Below are 17,568 nucleotides of genomic sequence, written 5' to 3' on the forward strand. Positions count from 1 at the left end.
AGTGTTTTATCGTTCAACAGCTGGAACAAAATCGTTCTGAAAGTGATCCCAACGACATCGTTTCTCTATATCGTTATCGTTATAGCTGTGGTGTGAACTCTGCTATTCTTTAATATGAGAACGTTTTTTAGAACTATATCTTTATCGTTATCATTATCGTTATCATCCTTGGTGTGAACAGGCCTTAATGGTGATGTGACTACAGTGGTTTAACCTCAAAGTGACCCGAGTGCCAAAAAAACCCACTATTTATCATTTTATTCACAAAATAATAATCTCCAACGAGCATTCAACACATGCGTGTTGTGTTAACACAAGAGCAGGCGTTACTGCATGAACACGCATAATCAATGAATTATGAATAATTTACTGCCATTGTGAGAGTAACATGAATCATGTAATCAATAAAAAGTATGTAGTCTGATTACTAGTATTTTAAAATGTAATAAAATCTAATTACAAAAACTTAATTTTTGGAATCTGACATTTTCAATTTTGTAATGTCTCTCAGCCATCTCTCTAAAGTCTTTAAATCTCTCTCTCTCTCTCTCTCTCTCAGAAATCACTTACTGCACCTTTAACTAAATTCTGATAATTCCTACTGTTTCATACTGATAATCCACAACATTTCTAATAACATTAATTCATATTTTTTTATAGTGCAGGAGAGCAGTTGTGTTCGATATATGGGATACATAGCTGATAGCGCCTCCTGGTGGTGAAGAAGATGATCTGCGTTGGAGTTTAAACAACACATCTGTCTTGGTTTTATTTTCCTTTATTCATTTGTCAATCATTTGAACTGCAGGTAATGAGGTATATTATTTTCAAACATAAATTCAAAGTAATCCAAAATAAAATAATTTAAGTCCACTAATTGTATGGATTTTTTTAACCAAACAACATAAAATATACACGTCTTTCAATATCTCAACAACAACCCAATCAAATTCCACCAAAAGACATAATTAATTCGATTCACATGTATACATTTTTAGATTAATAAGATGCTATCATATCTGAGATCTTTAGAATTCCAGCTGTTAATGTATTAATTAGAAAACAAGAGAATTAATATCATCTCATCGTTGCTGATTTATCATGGTGCTTAATACATGTGATATGGCAATATTTTTTTGTATAATCTATTTATCATTTACATTATTTTGGCAAATTTACACTGCAAAGGTGGCACAAGAGCGCTTCTGATGTGGCATTTAGGTGCCTTTCTTTACACTAACATTATTGCTGCTCAGAGGTGCCATGAATGCATTTACACAGCATTTCCAACCACACTTTGATTCTGGTGGCTGAGGTGGGTCTGAGCGGGCACAATTTTGTCTGGCTTTTATTACATTACATCTTTACACATACTGTAATTTTAAGCAGGCACAGAGCAGCCTTAACTCGGCTGTGTAGGATCTTAACTTAATTGTGTACAGATGCTTTTAGATGACTCAGTTTTGCGATTGAGCGGACACCTAATCCAAACCCCGGACAGAGCGGCTGAGTGAATGTGGTCTGGACTCTGTGAATGAGTCTCATTGTGTCTGAGATGCTGTAGAAGGACAAAATCCCTGCGCTGTGATCCACATACACTCCTATTCTACTGCTGGACACTACAGGGAGATCAGAGTTTATGTTGTTGTGCCTAAATGAGCATCTCGAAGGAGAAGAGAACAATATCCAGGATTGATCATTACATCCAAATGCACAGTCCAAACTCTGTCCCTTCCTGCTGATGCTCTTATAAGCCCCTGTTATATACACACCTTCACTACCGCTGTACTCGACCTCCCAATAACAGCGTCCACACACACCCTCTGTGCACAACGCCTGAGCATAATCAAACCGCTCTGGATGATCAGGATAACTGTAGTATGTGTTGGTGTATGTGATCACTGTGTTCTCCTCAGACAGGTAGAAACATGGATGCACTGTGTTTGGATCCAGAGTGAACTGATGGAAATCTGATGAATACAAACACATATGCATCTTAATCATAAAGTATGACTTTTAGCATTAACATAACTTTACAGAAGTTATTGGTAGACATACAATAAATAAAGATGTAGTAGAAAGTTGATGCGTCACATATTAGGGGGTATTTTAGAAGCATAGATAAAACCAAACCCAGTTCAATTGCAACCATTGGTTCTGGAGAACTGGTTTGAAATCATTTATATTCACTCCAGATTGGAGTGTACGTGCTTTCGCAATGAACACTGAGCAGTATGGGAAGTATGCTATTCAAAATGTAGCTGTAGTCCGAAACTACAGATATCACATAAAAACACATAAAGCGGTTGGTGTTATTAAACTTGCAGATTTCATAACATAAGCAGTTAAAGTAGGACTGGTGACATTTGGTGCGATTGACCTGGATGGGAGTGAGGTTTAAAGGGGGTGAGTGTAATGGATGTTTGTCAGTAAGAGCTGCACAAACCTCAATCCCCTGGCCTCAAGAGACGTGCTAGCGACTGACGCTATTGGTCTTTAGCGTCCTAGTTAGCGTGCCGCCTCCCATGCCGGAGACCCTAGTTCAAATCCCATTTGGAGCGTGTCGAGTAAGACCGGTTACATTTGGTTATCACTCCAATTAACTGGTTACGGAACACCCCCCTGGTGAGATCATCAAGTTTAATTACTATAGAAAAGTCTTAGAGTGTTTGTGTGTGTTTTCATAGTAACTCACACTGTAGAAACTCCTCTCTGGTCTGATAGTCAGGAGACTGAATGACCTGGATGGTTTTCACTATGGACACCAAAACACATCTGCACTTTAATTATCATGTCAAGAGGAAACTCAACCTACATATACTACTTTTTATATTCAGTTAATGATGGTAAGTTCACTTTTGAGATTTTTTTTTACCTTCTCCAGATATCTTTTGTGTCTCCTCACTGCAGAACTGCTGCAGTTTGTCTCTGAGTTGAGAGACAGATTTCACTACATCATCAAAAAGCAGATGAGAACCACCAGTGATGCCGTCTGTTAATCCAGGAACAGAGACAGACGACATACTCTACAGACACAAAGACAAAACTCGCTGTAATTCCAGAAGCTTGTTAAAAACCTCAGTGTTTGAGAAGATCTCTGTTACCTGGAGGAAACGAACATGATCTTGTGTGTGTGAAAGCTTCTTCAGCTCAACGTCTCTCCTCCTCAGATCATCGATCTCCTGCTTCAGTCGCTCCAGTCGTTCTTCAGCTCGACTCACTGCAGATCTTTCCTGATCTCTGATCAGCTGCGTCACCTCAGAGCAACGTCTCTCAATGGAGCGGATGAGCTCAGTGAAGATCCTCTCACTGTCCTCCACTGCCGTCTGTGCAGAGCGCTGTCACACACACACATTAAAATCATGGGCTCCTTGCTGACTGATTGGAGTAGAATCCTAAAGAAATATTTCACCCAAATGCACATTCTGTCATCATTTACTCATCTTAATTTTTGTCTTTTACTCACTATACTCACTGGAACACAAAGATGTTTGGTTGAAATGTCTAAGCTTGTGCAATAAATTCCCAGACTTCTAAAGTCATATGGTTTTGAGTGAAGAACCGCCTGATATTTAAGTCACTATTCACTGAAAAGCTTTTGAGTTGCATCCACTTTTGTTGTATTGAAAAGAGCTTAGAGTGAATAAATCATGACAAGATTTTCCGTCCTTTTTCATCTTACAGCAGGTGTTCTTTCTCACCTTATGAGACGCCACAGCCTCTTTCAGCTCCTGAAGATCTTTCTCTCTGTTCTGGATTTTCTGATTCATTTTCTTCTTCATCTCCTCCAAATGTGTCTGTAGGAAACATAAAAATTGATAAACCAGAGAAAAAGTTTTCTGGTTTTCTCATGTGAGATGCAACTTCTGTGTTAGTGGAAGTTGATGTACTAATAAAACCTAACAACTCTATTGTGTTTTAGATTACTTCTTCTGCACAAAAACAGATTGGCTTTCAGAGACGTTAAAGATCAGAGATCAAATTTTGACTTACTGCACATTAAATTATGGGCTAAATTATGTTTGCGCCTGTAACACAGGGTCATTATCAATTTGTTAATCAAGTGACTTAAATGTAATATATGTATTTCCATTTCTTGTGAAACCTACTTTTCCTACATTCTTGTGAACCATTCATCCAATTGGCATGAGATGTATGTAACATGGCAAACCCTGCTGGAAGTTTCTATCAGAAGATGGGTAGACTGTGGCCATAAAGAGACAGGTCAACAACAATGCTCATGTAGGCAGTGGCATTTAAACTTTGTTATCTTTTAGTACCTAGAAAATACTTAGTGTCTGTAACATTTTAACCACTATGGAGATCGTCTCGGTTACTGTTGTAATCTTCATTCCCTGAAGGAGGGAACAGACACATCAACAGACTGACGTTGACGGATCTTAATCACCTTCAAGTAGTAACAAAACAAGCCAATGGACATTGGAGAATGAGATTTACATGGCAATTCACTCCCCTGGACAGACAGGTATATAAGCTTGCCGGCAACTCACTCATTCAAGTTTGTGCTGAAGAGCCGACATATGGGTCCCGGTCATTCAGTGGTGGTACAGGGTTATGGCAGGTGGGACATAACATCTCCATTCCCTCCTTCAGGGAAAGAGGGTTACAACAATAGCCAAGACGTTCCCTATCAGTAACATTCAGCATTACATCGACAGACTGATGTTGTGGGGTCCTTATGGAAAGCACTACTACTGCTGACCCTTCTCAGCACCCCATGTAAGTCGAACAGACCTCTGTACCTGGAAGGACAGAAGGATAGAACTTTCCAAAGAAGAAGGTCAATCTACCCAGCAGAGGGGAATCTGTCCAGGGAAAGACACGGGTTTACCGACAGGAAAACCGTACCGTTGAAGAATACATATATGGGATTACCAAGATGGAATCACAACATATGGGGCATCTAGCCAAGTACAGGGGCTGACCGACTGGGCATGCGTCTTGAGAACTGAGCCTGGTATCAGACGACTCCACTACATCTGACTGCCGAAGGATGCCTGGAAGAAAACTCCATCCAGGGTTCACCAGTCTGGGAACTCACCTGGAGAGCAAATAGGGCACTCGTACCCTGACTTTGCACAATATCTGTGCGAGCAGGCTCACTGAGGGAAAAACATATTTGCGTAGGCCCTGGGGTCAGGTGTGTGACAATGTGTCCATACCGAGGGTCCCCTCAGTCAGGGAATAGAACAGTCAGCAATGGGAGGACTCTGGATAGTTGAACAGGTCAAGCCAGCAACCAGAGGCAGCATAAATGCCAGTGTATTCAAGGTCCTGTCCAGGAGGCAGAGGCAGCGTGTATGTTGCATACTGCACCACAAACTGTTCTGGAGACATCCATTGTAACATCGTGCAAGAGGCACCAGCGGAACTACAGATGCACACATGGAGGGGCAGCGACGTGGAGGGCTGGGGCTCAACCCAGAAGGCATAGTGTCCCGAAGTAGAGGCAGTGAGTGTGATGTGACTCTTCCATGGTTCCTGCGAGGCTGGAGATGCGCGAGGCATTGTATTCTCGAACCGCAAACTCTTGCACTTTGGCAAAAGAAGAAGGGGATGAGAGTGAGAAAGCATAGTGTCGCTTCGCTCACCATCAAACCACACCTCGTGTGACCCAGAGATTGAGGAAAGTTTGACGGAACAAAGGCAGAACTCTTTTATGCAAAACAGAAGATTTTCCACCCAGCCCTCCTATAACGTCTCCTGAAGAAGGGCAGCTCCCTCCATCTCTGGGTTGGCCATCTCAGAGATATTGTTTTTCCGACTGCTTAGAGGGCTTAGCAGTGGCTGAGACGGGCTGTTTCGCCTTCCTGCGGTTATCTTGACGTTGCGGACTGGATGTTGGCTGCTGCTCGGGCCCAACCTCAGAGGATGTAGACGCCATAGGGGGACGCCCTCAGTGACAGGCAGACGGAGGGGCAGTCCTCGGCGGTCTGGTGGCAGCAGCATCCCACTGGGGCAGGATGTGCTTGATCGCCTCCATCTGCTTCCGTACTACCAAGAAATGTTGGGCAAAGTCCTCAACAGTGTCACCAAAAAGGCCGGCCTGGGAGATAGGGGCATTGAGAAAGGTGACTTTTTCGGCTTCCTTTATCTCAGCCATGTTCAGCCAGAGATGGTGTTCCTGGACCAACAAGGCGGACATCATTGGGTCTTGGGCCCACTTTCGTTGCCCTGAGGGTGAGGTCCGTCACCATATGCTGTTCCTGCATTAACACCCTTGTGCAGCCCTTTTTGTTCTTTGGCCTGTTGTACTTGCAGGAGGGCCATCGCATGCAAGGTGGAAGCAGCCTGTCCAGTGGCACTGTAAGCCTTGCCAGCAAGCATGGCTGAGAACTTTCAGGCCTTGAATTGGAGACACAGGTGATCCAGCCAGGTGGCAGCTCTTTGCGGGCATAAATGGACTGCATTGCACTCTCCACCTGAGAAATCTCCACATCTCCACACACTTGGCTACCCCACCAGCCAGGTAGTGAGAGCGGAAGAAGCAGCACTGCAGAGCACTGCAGAGTCTTTATCCCCAGAGAACTCAAATGCAACCTCTGATTAAGCGGAGAGCGCTCCTAATTTCGGAGAGCGCTCCTAATTTCATTGTATTGTAAAGTACAATGACAATAAAGGCATTCAATTAACCTATCAACATCCGGTACCAAAGCCCCAAATGAGATGCTCCAACTCAGAATGTCTCCTCTTATCAACAAAGTCAGATTGGTAGAACACTGATAAACAACCACTCAGTTCCAAAGCAAAAAGCTGAATGCAAGCTTATTTACCTCTATGTCCGTGGGAGTGACTTGCCATTCAGTTCTCACTTGCCAGATCTTCATGTGGGCCAGATCATAATTCCACATATGCCATGCATGCCAGATGTGGGCTGGACTTGCCTGACACAATGTTGATATCTGGGATTGTCTTTCACAGTACTCTACAATTTATATCTAGTTGTAGTTATCAAACATTGTATGTAATATGATTAAGGCTGAATCTCAATATCTAATCTCAATGAGTTTTTAAGACAGTTTTAATGTAACCTACATTCTAAAAATGTTAGTTAAAAAAACGTTAGTCAAGCTCGCATCAGCTGACTCTCTGCTGATCCACGTCTACCTATAGGAATATGACGGCTATCACTGTATACATATATAAGCTCCTTCAGTATTATTTGCAGCTATCGCGTTTCTCAGGAGCCAATCACCCTCCTCCATCCCCAGCTCCTCCTCTTGTCAGTCAGAATTTGACATTCTAATTTCTAATTTTCTAATTTAATTTAAAATTATTTAATGATATTTGCAAACTGCAATACATTCATGTTGGTTCTGTTCAGTTTACCCTAAGGGGGGTTATTGCTAATCTCCTTGCTCTTATCCATGCTAGGCTGCATGGATGTGTATAGGGAGTTCTTGCACAGAACAGAACCATACCGCCAATCCAAACTGTATGCTAACTGTCAATCTTATTTGACGATAGTGGTCCTGACAGAACTTAGTGACAGTTCTGTTTAGATCCATATCATCCATATCTTCGATCTGTAAATTCTATAGTTATATATTATATATTCCACAAACCACAAACCAATAAGAAAAACTAGCAGGTGAACAGATGAACCTAATAAAGTGGCCACTGAGTGCATGTATATCATCTGAATGCAAAGACCATCCCAACAAACCTGGGCATTTAGAGAATGCACACAACATTTTCTCAAATTCCAGCAATAGATGACAATACTACCAAAAAAAAAAAAAAAAAAAAAAATGTTCAAACTTTTCAATTGAGGAAGTTTACATTCCTTTTTATGGGCAAATGTGAAAATACTGCTGTGCACCATCTAGACACCTAACAAAAAATATCTCAGAAATTCTCTTTATAAATTCTCTTTGAAGCAACTGGCAGATTGTATGTGATGGAGAAAAATAACTAATAACTTAAAGGCACACTATGCAGTTTCCGTTTTTCTCAAATAGCGAACTTGTGCACAATTCGTATTCGGTTCTGATTACCTGCCCTGCAAACAAAGTCAATTCAGTGATTACAGATTCTGACTACATGCTCTGTGTAGCACTCTACAGTAAGAAAGTTATTTCCAAACCTCAGAAATTAACATTTCTATTAATTAACTAATAATCAATATTGAGTGTTCACAAGATGAACTGATTAATTGGTTGTAATGTTAATGTAAGCTACATCAAGTTAATCCAATTAACTGATCCAAATATTCATAATTAATCATAACAAGTTATGAATAATTATTAATATTTTTCTTATGAGCTAATTTGCTACATATCTATAATGACAACACCAAGCTTAACTGTAAACATTACCAATTATTTCTGTTCATACCTGTTTCTCTGTCCTCGCTGCTGCAATTGATACAGTGTCATGATTTTTGTGTTCATCCACCATACACAGCATACAGATACACCGCTGGTCGGTACGGCAGTAAATCTCCAGCATTTTACCATGTCGAGGGCAGATCATCTCCTGCAGTCGTCCAGTGGCGTCCATCAGATTGTGTCCTTTACCTCTGAAGAGACTCTCATGCTGTTCAAGGTGAATTTGACAGTAAGAGCTTCGACACTCCAGACACGACTTCACTGCTTTCTGTTTATTTCCAGTGCAGGAATCGCACTGTACATCTCCAGATCCAGTGTTAGGATGACGGCGAGGAGGAACAGGAGGAAGAACAGGAGCAGCAGCTTGGATACTCGTCATCTTGAGTTTCTCCACCATTTCAGCGATCACCACATTCTTACCTAAAACTGGTCTTGGCGCGTAGGTTTTTCTGCACTGAGGGCAGCTGTAGATTCCCTTCTGATCCTCCAGATTCCAGAAATCTGTGATGCAGTTCATGCAGTAACTGTGTCCACAGGGAATCGTCACTGGATCCTTCAGGAGGTCCAGACACACTGAACAGCTGAACTGATACTGATCCACTGAAATATTGGCATCTGCCATTTCACCGTATGAACACGCAGACAGAGAGACGATACGCACTGAGCTTGACAGTCCAGTGCCTTCTTTGATTATATACTTAAACAGGTTTTTCTGCAGGGCGTGACTTACAGTAACTTGTTCATTTCCGTGTTTTTATTATGACTAAGCTGTTTTGGATGCCACAGTTGTGTAAGCTGAAAAATGCTGAAATACCCTGAACTGAATATGATTGAACTCTTTGTATACGCATTTCTGTCCTTTAATAGTACTAGCATCAGTGTCCCCCAAAAATACAAATAATTTTACATCACAATATCATAACTGGATCATGTATGAGACTGCAGCAAATGTGAGAGAGACTCACTGATGTCCATATACAGAAGCTAGCTAAGTGACAGATCCAACACATTTATTTATATAATATACTCTAAATTATGAATGAATTTTAAAAGATTGAACTTTTCCAGCACAAACATTAACTATGTGGGGAAAATAGTAAGTAGTAAACTTCCAATTTTCAGTTGGGGTTTAGGAATGTAGTTCTGAGATCTGAAAAGAATGTAGGGAGGGCACAAAATGTTCCAGTAGGACGTACACATACTGTAATGTGTTACTGTGCCAGGCATTTTTTTCATTGACCTTATTTCCGGAAATATTTTACAACAGGGATTTTAAAGTAATAAAAAAGTCTGTAAACATATTTTAGGTTAATTTCAACAAATGCTTTAAACACACATGTAGTAAACACCTTTGACACCTAGCTGTGGAAACTTTTTAATAATATTTATAAAGGAAAGCCATTGTGTTTCATATGAGATCCATAGCCAATAGCGTATTCTGACAGTGAATCCAAAAATCTGAGCTGGAAGGAAGACAACACGTCTGTCTTGGTTTTCATTTGCTATTTATTGATAAATCTTTTGGAGTGTCAGGTAAAGGGATAATTAAGATATACTGTAAATATCTTTCATTAACACATCACGAAAATCAGATATGGAAGCTACTTTTGACAGTCACTGGCAAAAATGTCATCAAATCTTTTGTTTCAGTACAAAAGTACATTTTTTTCAGCATTCCAACAAGGTACAAGTTTCTACTCGTACATTACAAACATTATATGATTAATTTGCTAAACCTGTTATTATATCTGAGATATCAGCTGTTGATTAAGTAATTAGAAAAGAAGTGACTATCATCTCACTGTTTCTGATTTAATCGTGGTGCTTATACATGTGATATGGCAGTATTAGTTACAATGTTAGACGACACAGTTTCAATGTTGTATCATTTTGAACTCCAATCCCAGCATAGAGCGGCTGAGTGAATGTGGTCTGGACTCTGTGGATGAGACTCATTGTATCCGAGACACTAAAAAAGGACAAAATCCCTGCGCTATGATCCACATACACTCCTATTCTACGGCTGGACACTACAGGGAGAACAGAGTGTGTGTTATCATGTCTGAATGAGCAACTGGAGCTAGAGCAGTACAATCTCCAGGACTGATTATTATATCCAAATCTACTATCATTTCTCATTCCCTTCCTTTTGATGCTCTTATATGCCACTGCTATATGGACACCCTCACGACCGCTGTACTCGACCTCCCAGTAACAGCGTCCACTGAAACTCTCCCGACACAACGCCTGAGCGTGATCAAACCGGTCCTGATGGTCAGGATATCTGTGGTTTGTGTCGGTGTGAGTTATCACGGTGTTGCCCTCAAACAGATGGAGATGCTGATGCACTGTGTTTGGATCCAAAGTGAATGGAAGGAAATCTGATGAAAACAAACACATTTGCATTTAAATCGTGAAGTATGACAGTCAACATTGATCAAAAAAATTATAACCTTGCCATACTTCAATACTTCAACTATGTTTTATTGATTTTGAACAAGAATTATAAATCGCTCCCAAAAACATAAGTCTGTATTGCCATGGTGCAATTTTAGCTATCCTAGGAGCTCACAAAGATTAATTAATTTAATCATGTTTTTGAACAATTAAGTTATCTAGTCTGTGTTTGTGTGTGTTTTCATAGTAACTCACACTGCAGAAACTCCTCTCTGGTCGGATAGTCAGGAGACTGAATGACCTGGATGGTTTTCACTACGAACACCAAAACACATCTGCAGTTTAATTCTTATGTCAAGAGCAAATTAGTCCTATTTATATTTAAAGCGTTAGTTCACTCAAAAAGGAAAATTGTGTCATTAATTACTCACCCTCATGTCGTTCAAAACCCTTAAGACTTTCGTTCATCTTCGGAACACAAATGAAGATATTTTTGATGAAATCTGAGAGTTTTCTGTCTCTCCAATGACAGCTATGCAACTACTTTCAAGGCCCAGAAAGGTAGTAAAGACATCATTAAAGTAACCCATGTGACTCCAGTGGTTTAACCTCAGTTTTATGAAGCGACGCAAATTCTTGTTGCAAAAAAATATTATTTACCACTTTATTTACAAAAATACTGATCTGAAACGCACATTCACATTAGCATCACAGCACATGCGTGTTGTGTGAACCCTCTTTAGATAATATTATTTTGAATATTACTTTAATTATTGCCCCTCACGGACGACTGCTGTCACATATAACAAAACATTAATAAAATCCAGGCCTGGCCTCTCTAGATCTCCACTGTCGTCGCTCCTCCTTTTATGCTTCCGCTCCTCCATGAGAGATACGAGACTGGTGCGTCTCACAGGTGTCGCTCATTATTAATCACGCCACCGGCCTTGCGCCGTTCTCCCACAGCCCTCAGCCTCGTTCTGCTCGCCACAATTATGTTTTTATTTGTGTTCCGAATATGAACGAAAGTTTTACGATTTCGAACGACATGAGGGCGAGTAATTAATGACAGAATTTTCATTTTTGGGTGAACTAACCCTTTAATGAAAGAGAATAACCAAATCCCTGTAAAAGTACCTGCTCCAGATATCTTTTGTGTCTCCTCACTGCAGAACTGCTGTAGTTTGTTTCTGAGTTGAGAGACAGATTTCACTACATCATCAAAAGTCAGATGAGAACTGACAGTGTATTCATCTGTAGATCCAGGAACAGAGACAGACGACATACTCTACAGACACAAACACAAAAACACAAACTCGCTGTAATTCCAGAAGCTTGTTAAAAACCTCAGTGTTTGAGAAGATCTCTGTTACCTGGAGGAAACGAACATGATTCTGTGTGTGTGAAAGCTTCTTCAGCTCAACGTCTCTCCTCCTCAGATCATCGATCTCCTGCTTCAGTCGCTCCAGTCGTTCTTCAGCTCGACTCACTGCAGATCTTTCCTGATCTCTGATCAGCTGCGTCACCTCAGAGCGACGTCTCTCAATGGAGCGGATGAGCTCAGTGAAGATCCTCTCACTGTCCTCCACTGCTGTCTGTGCAGAGCGCTGTTATAGAACACACATAAAGTTTATTACACGATAATAAAGTTTTCCATTAAGCCAGCAACATATGATTCCCCTTTGATTTGTTCACCAAATGATTCACTAACTTGTTTTCATCCAGTTACCTCTGCTCAGCTAGCTGATATTGTTTCCAAGGCTAAATGTTCCAGCTGTCATCCCAACTCGTCTTTTCAAGGAAGTGTTTAAAACCTTGAGCCCAGCTGTAACAGCTATTATTAACAGTTCTCTAGCGAATGGAATTGTACCTGCTAGTTTTGAACATGCTGTGGTTCACCCTCTGCTAAAGAAACCTCATCTTGACACATCTTTTCTCAGCAATTTTAGACCTATCTCCAAACTGCCTTTTATTTCAAAGCTCTTAGAGAGAGTTGTATATTGTCAGTTGATTTCCTAGTTCAGCACGTCCAATTTTTCAGATACTTTTCTCGATACTGATTCGCACGTGGTGCTTGACTTGTTGGATTTAAGCGCTGCTTTCGATACAATCGATCATGGTATCTTGTTACATCGTTGAAAAAGGTTTTCAGGGTGTCTCCTTGCAGTGGTTAGCCTGCTACCTCAAAGAAGAACCTTCTCAGTGAGCATTGGGAAGTTTTCTTCTTCGTCGGTTTCCCTATTATGCGGTGTGCCCCAAGGGTCCATTCTAGGCCCTCTTTTCTTTTCACTTTATATGCTACCATTGGGTGCAATTTCTAAGAAATACAGGATTTCCTAACATTGCTATGCTGACGATACACAGTTTTATCTACCAGCTAAAATAAAAAGTTATTATCCTTTGGACATGCTCTGCGACTGTTTTGAGGAGACCAAATGTTTGATAATAATTGTTTGCAATTAAATGAAAGCAAAAACGAAATTTTGATTTTAGGCCCCCCCAGATCTTAATTTCTTTTTAATCTAGATTCTATTGCCACCAGTGTTCAGCCTCATATAAGGAATCTTGGAGTTACATTTGATTCGTCACAAAATTTCGAGAAACAAATCAAAACAGTGGTAAAGGACAGTTTCTTTTATTTGAGATCGGTTGCGAAATTAAAACAGTTTCTACCTCCGAAAGATTTGGAGACCGTAATCCTCGCTCTCATAACATCACGTCTAGACTACTGAAATTCCATGGCCTGCCTCAAACTGCGATCTCTCGCCTGTAAATTGTCCAAAATGCTGCAGCGACACTTCTTACTGGCACAAATAAGAGAGATCACATTTCTCCAATTTTAGCGACGTTACATTTGCTTCCTGTAAAGTTCAGAATTGATTTTAAAATGTATTGTTTATGTGTACAAGGCTCTATCTGGTGTTGCACCAAAATACATTCGTGACCTTCTGATTCCTTACCCTCCCCAAAGAACACTTAGGTCTGGTAATCAGCTTCTCTTAACTGTCTGTTTTCGCTGTAAAACTAAGGGTGATCAAGCCTTCTCTTCTGCAGCACCTTAACTTTGGAACAGTTTGCCCTTAAATGTGAGGTCTGCTACTACTCTAGCCAGTTGTAAATCGGCTCTTAAATCTTATTTGTTCTCTCTGGCTTATGATTAGATTAGATTAGATTAGATTAGATTAGATTAGATTAGATTAGTTAAGTAAAGGTGTTTTTTTTTTTTTTTATTGTGTTTTGTTTAATGTGTTTATATTTTGTATGCTGTATGATTTCTTTTTATGCTTTATGTTTATATGCTCAATGTTTTATTATACTGCACTTTTGTGCAACTCTACTGCTTTTAAATGTGCTATAGAAATCAATTTTGCCGCGACTTGACTTGACACACATCACAATCACACAGTGGCTTCAGTGGGACTAGAAGAGCTCCAGCACTCAAACTTCTCTTCTTCTCCAAACTCACCTTATGAAACGCCACAGCCTCTCTCAGCGCCTGAAGATCTTTCTCTCTCTGCTGGATTCTCTTCTGGATGTTTCTCTGTTTCTCCTCCAAATGTCTCTGCAAAAAAAAAAAAAAAATATGATTGAATTTACACTACCAATAAAATGTTTGGATTGGATCACTCATGAGATCCAGTATGAAGCAGTACTTGTTCCTCCGTCCTCGCTGCTGCAGTTGATACAGTGTCATGATTTTTGTGTTCATCCACCATACACAGCATACAGATACACCGCTGGTCGGTACGGCAGTAAATCTCCAGCATTTTACCATGTCGAGGGCAGATCATCTCCTGCAGTCGTCCAGTGGCGTCCATCAGATTGTGTCCTTTACCTCTGAAGAGACTCTCATGCTGTTCAAGGTGATTTTGACAGTAAGAGCTTCGACACTCCAGACACGACTTCACTGCTTTCTGTTTATTTCCAGGGCAGGAATCGCACTGCACATCTCCAGATCCAGTGTGAGGAACTACAGGAGCAGCAGTTTGGAGTCTCGTCTTCTTCAGTTTCTCCACCATTTCAGCAAACACCACATTCTTACCTAAAACTGGTCTTGGTGTGAAGGTTTTCCTGCACTGAGGGCAGCTGTAGATTCCCTTCTGATCCTCTTGATCCCAGCAATCTGAGATGCAGCTCATGCAGTAACTGTGTCCACAGGGAATCGTCACTGGATCCTTCAGGAGATCCAGACACACTGGACAGCAGAACTGATCCTCAGCCCACGAGAAACTGGCTTCTGCCATTTCTCCTTTTAAACACACAAATAGAGAGATGATGCACACTTCAGTTTGACAGTCAAGTTCCTTCTTCTAACTGAAGGGTTTATATATCTTCCCAATTACATAACTAAGAAACAGGTGTTGTGTGATTTACTGCAACTTGTTCATTTCAGTGTTTTTTGACTACACTGACTATATACTGTTTAGATGACAAAGTTGTCTAAAATACTCTGAACTGAATATGATTTTAACTCTTTGCATTCTGATTTTGCTTTGATAGTACTAGCATCACCAACTAATATATAAATCATGTTACGGCACAATATCATAACTGTATCATGATGAGACTGTGGCAAATGTGAGGGAGACTCACTGATGTCGACTCAATACACGTTTTAAATTCATTTCATATGTGCTTTAAAAATTCTTTAATGCAGTCACTGTCTGGTTCGGTGAATAAAACAAAGAACTATATACACACACTGGTTAATGAACTCAACTAAACACAGGTGACAAATTAATTAGTAATTACAGAAACCAATGGGAACATTCACTCTTAGAAGAAAATATAGAACCTTGAATGTTTCTGTCAGGCTTTTATTATATAGGACCCATCATAGGATCATTTTACAGACTTAGTTTTAATTAATTAGTTTTGTATTTTATCAATAGAAAAAAAAAAAAAAAAAAAAAAGAAAACCTATGAACATAAACAAGTATCATACTTTTATTTTACTTACTGTGTGGCCGATCATCATCTGAACTTCTGCCCACTGCAAAACACAACAGGAAAACACAAACTGTAAGTGAATCTGGTGAACATTATTAGGTGCACTACATGCTTTTGAAATGATTCAGAATGAAGAGATCTAATCTACATACACAAATGATTTAATTCATAAAGGCACTTCATTTATCTCCATCACCCACTTTTTACTTCTTCCCTTCTGCTATAGCTTGTGTTGTGTACAACTAATTATCCACAATCCTCATTTCACACACACTCTCCGAAAAAACAAAAGGTACAAAAACTGTCACTGGGGTGGTGCCTTTTCAAAAGGTACACTTCTGTACCTTTCAGGTACCAATATGCACCACTTAGGTACTTTTGAAAAGGTAACACCCCAGTGACAGGTTTCTGAGAGTGCACTATGATAAAAAAAAATGCGTAAAATAAATTAATAAAAAAAATTATTTAAGTGCCTTACTGTCGGGCCGATGAAAGTCCGGACTGCTGCCTGCTGCAAAACAAAAAAAACACAAATTGCAAAAACATACAAAGTTTTTTGACAATGACAGGAAAAAAGCAACTTGTGTTTCAGAATCACTGTGAACGTTTCTGGATCAACACCACTTTATTTTGATGGTCCCTTTAACAGATTCTGTTGCACCTACATGTCTAACTCTCACCATTAGAGTATTAGAGTGTTAGTGGAGTATTAGCAGACTGGGTTAGGATAGAATAAGGGTTAGAATAAGTTGAAGTTGCAATTTCAAAGTTGCTTAGAGTCAGTAGAATATCTGTTGGAAGAGCGTCAGAATAAAGAGTTAGCAGATATTAAGCAGACATTCTACTAATACTCTAATGACAGTTAGTTGACATGTAGTTCCAAAGTGACTTATAGTCAATAGAGTGTTCAAAGGGGACCATCAAAGTAAAATGTTACCCAACATCTTTGTTGATCCTGGAACTTATGTGTTCTTAATCTGGTTATGAGTCACACACTTTTTTTTATTAGATTTTGAGTCACACTTTTTTTTATTAGATTTTGAGTCACACACTTATTTTAATCGATTTTATTTATTTATTTACAGCGACAGTGAAATAACACTCAATAGATCGACGTGAACGAAGTGACGGACCTGAATACATTTCGCCAGAACACATTGACGTTTTGATTTTTACCAAATGTAGCCTATAAACGAATTAAAACTATGCGACGCATGTATTATTATTTCCTCGACATGCAAATCGTAAAGTGGCTTACTTAAGTTACAGCCGAAATTTCTATTTTTACACTGACATGTCATTGCCTTAGATGGATTGTATTTGACTCTGATGTACTGTATCTTTACATTTTTGCATGCTAATGTATTATTTAGGTTATTTTGTTGTTAATCAAACCTTACCTGCACTGTGCGCCATTTTATGCTCAACTTTTATGAAACCGAAAGTAAAAAGGTGACGTCACGATGAAGCGAGCACCAAATCGACTGATTGGAGGTTTTATTTATTTTGATTCGAAAATTGCGTCTGTTAATTTTATGATGAATCTTATGATATTGTTAGGTAAATTTCATATTCATAAGAGTAAATGGAGTAATTCTAAACCATGTTTGAAGGTTTTTTTGAGTGAATTTGAATTGTATATTGAGTCTCTCAAATGTATTGATAACAAAAAATGTAGTGATACAATTATATTTGCTAAAGAATTGAAGTTAATTGAAAATTGATTTAATATATGTTTTTTTTGTAAGTAGTACAAATTATTGGTCTCTATATATAACAGATTGGTTTTATCCCCTTACTTTTTTTTTTTTTTTTTTTTTTTTTTTTTTTCTGGAATTTTTCTTTGAAAAAACTGTTTAGATTGTTATCT

At 39.5% G+C, this 17,568-nt stretch overlaps 1 protein-coding gene across 1 annotated transcript; it reads right to left on the reverse strand.

The window, feature by feature from the left end:
- Positions 1–775: 775 nt before the first annotated feature.
- Positions 776–17,146, reverse strand: LOC307171291 (uncharacterized protein). The gene is made up of 15 exons (XM_079892809.1): positions 17,099–17,146; positions 16,177–16,209; positions 15,709–15,741; positions 14,402–14,997; positions 14,215–14,310; positions 12,122–12,355; positions 11,886–12,036; positions 11,004–11,063; positions 10,217–10,732; positions 8,359–9,086; positions 3,702–3,797; positions 3,105–3,338; positions 2,876–3,026; positions 2,696–2,755; positions 776–1,970 (listed from the first exon to the last, which is right to left on the reverse strand). Exons 1-15 carry the CDS (start codon positions 17,112–17,114, stop codon positions 1,429–1,431), a joined length of 3,546 nt encoding a protein of 1,181 aa, XP_079748935.1. The 5' UTR covers positions 17,115–17,146; the 3' UTR covers positions 776–1,428.
- Positions 17,147–17,568: the final 422 nt, after the last annotated feature.

The sequence above is a fragment of the Squalius cephalus genome (genome assembly GCF_949319135.1).
Source record: "Squalius cephalus genome assembly, chromosome: 1".
Lineage (NCBI taxonomy): Eukaryota > Metazoa > Chordata > Actinopteri > Cypriniformes > Leuciscidae > Squalius > Squalius cephalus.

Bases quoted from the DNA above. Each gene is read 5' to 3' on its own strand.
- LOC307171291 (XM_079892809.1), bottom strand. The intron at 12,037-12,121 runs GTAACAGAGATC...TTGTGTCTGTAG, and splicing joins ATCATGTTCGTTTCCTCCAG to AGTATGTCGTCTGTCTCTGT. The intron at 9,087-10,216 runs GTCTAACATTGT...GAAATGAACAAG, and splicing joins TACAACATTGAAACTGTGTC to TTACTGTAAGTCACGCCCTG.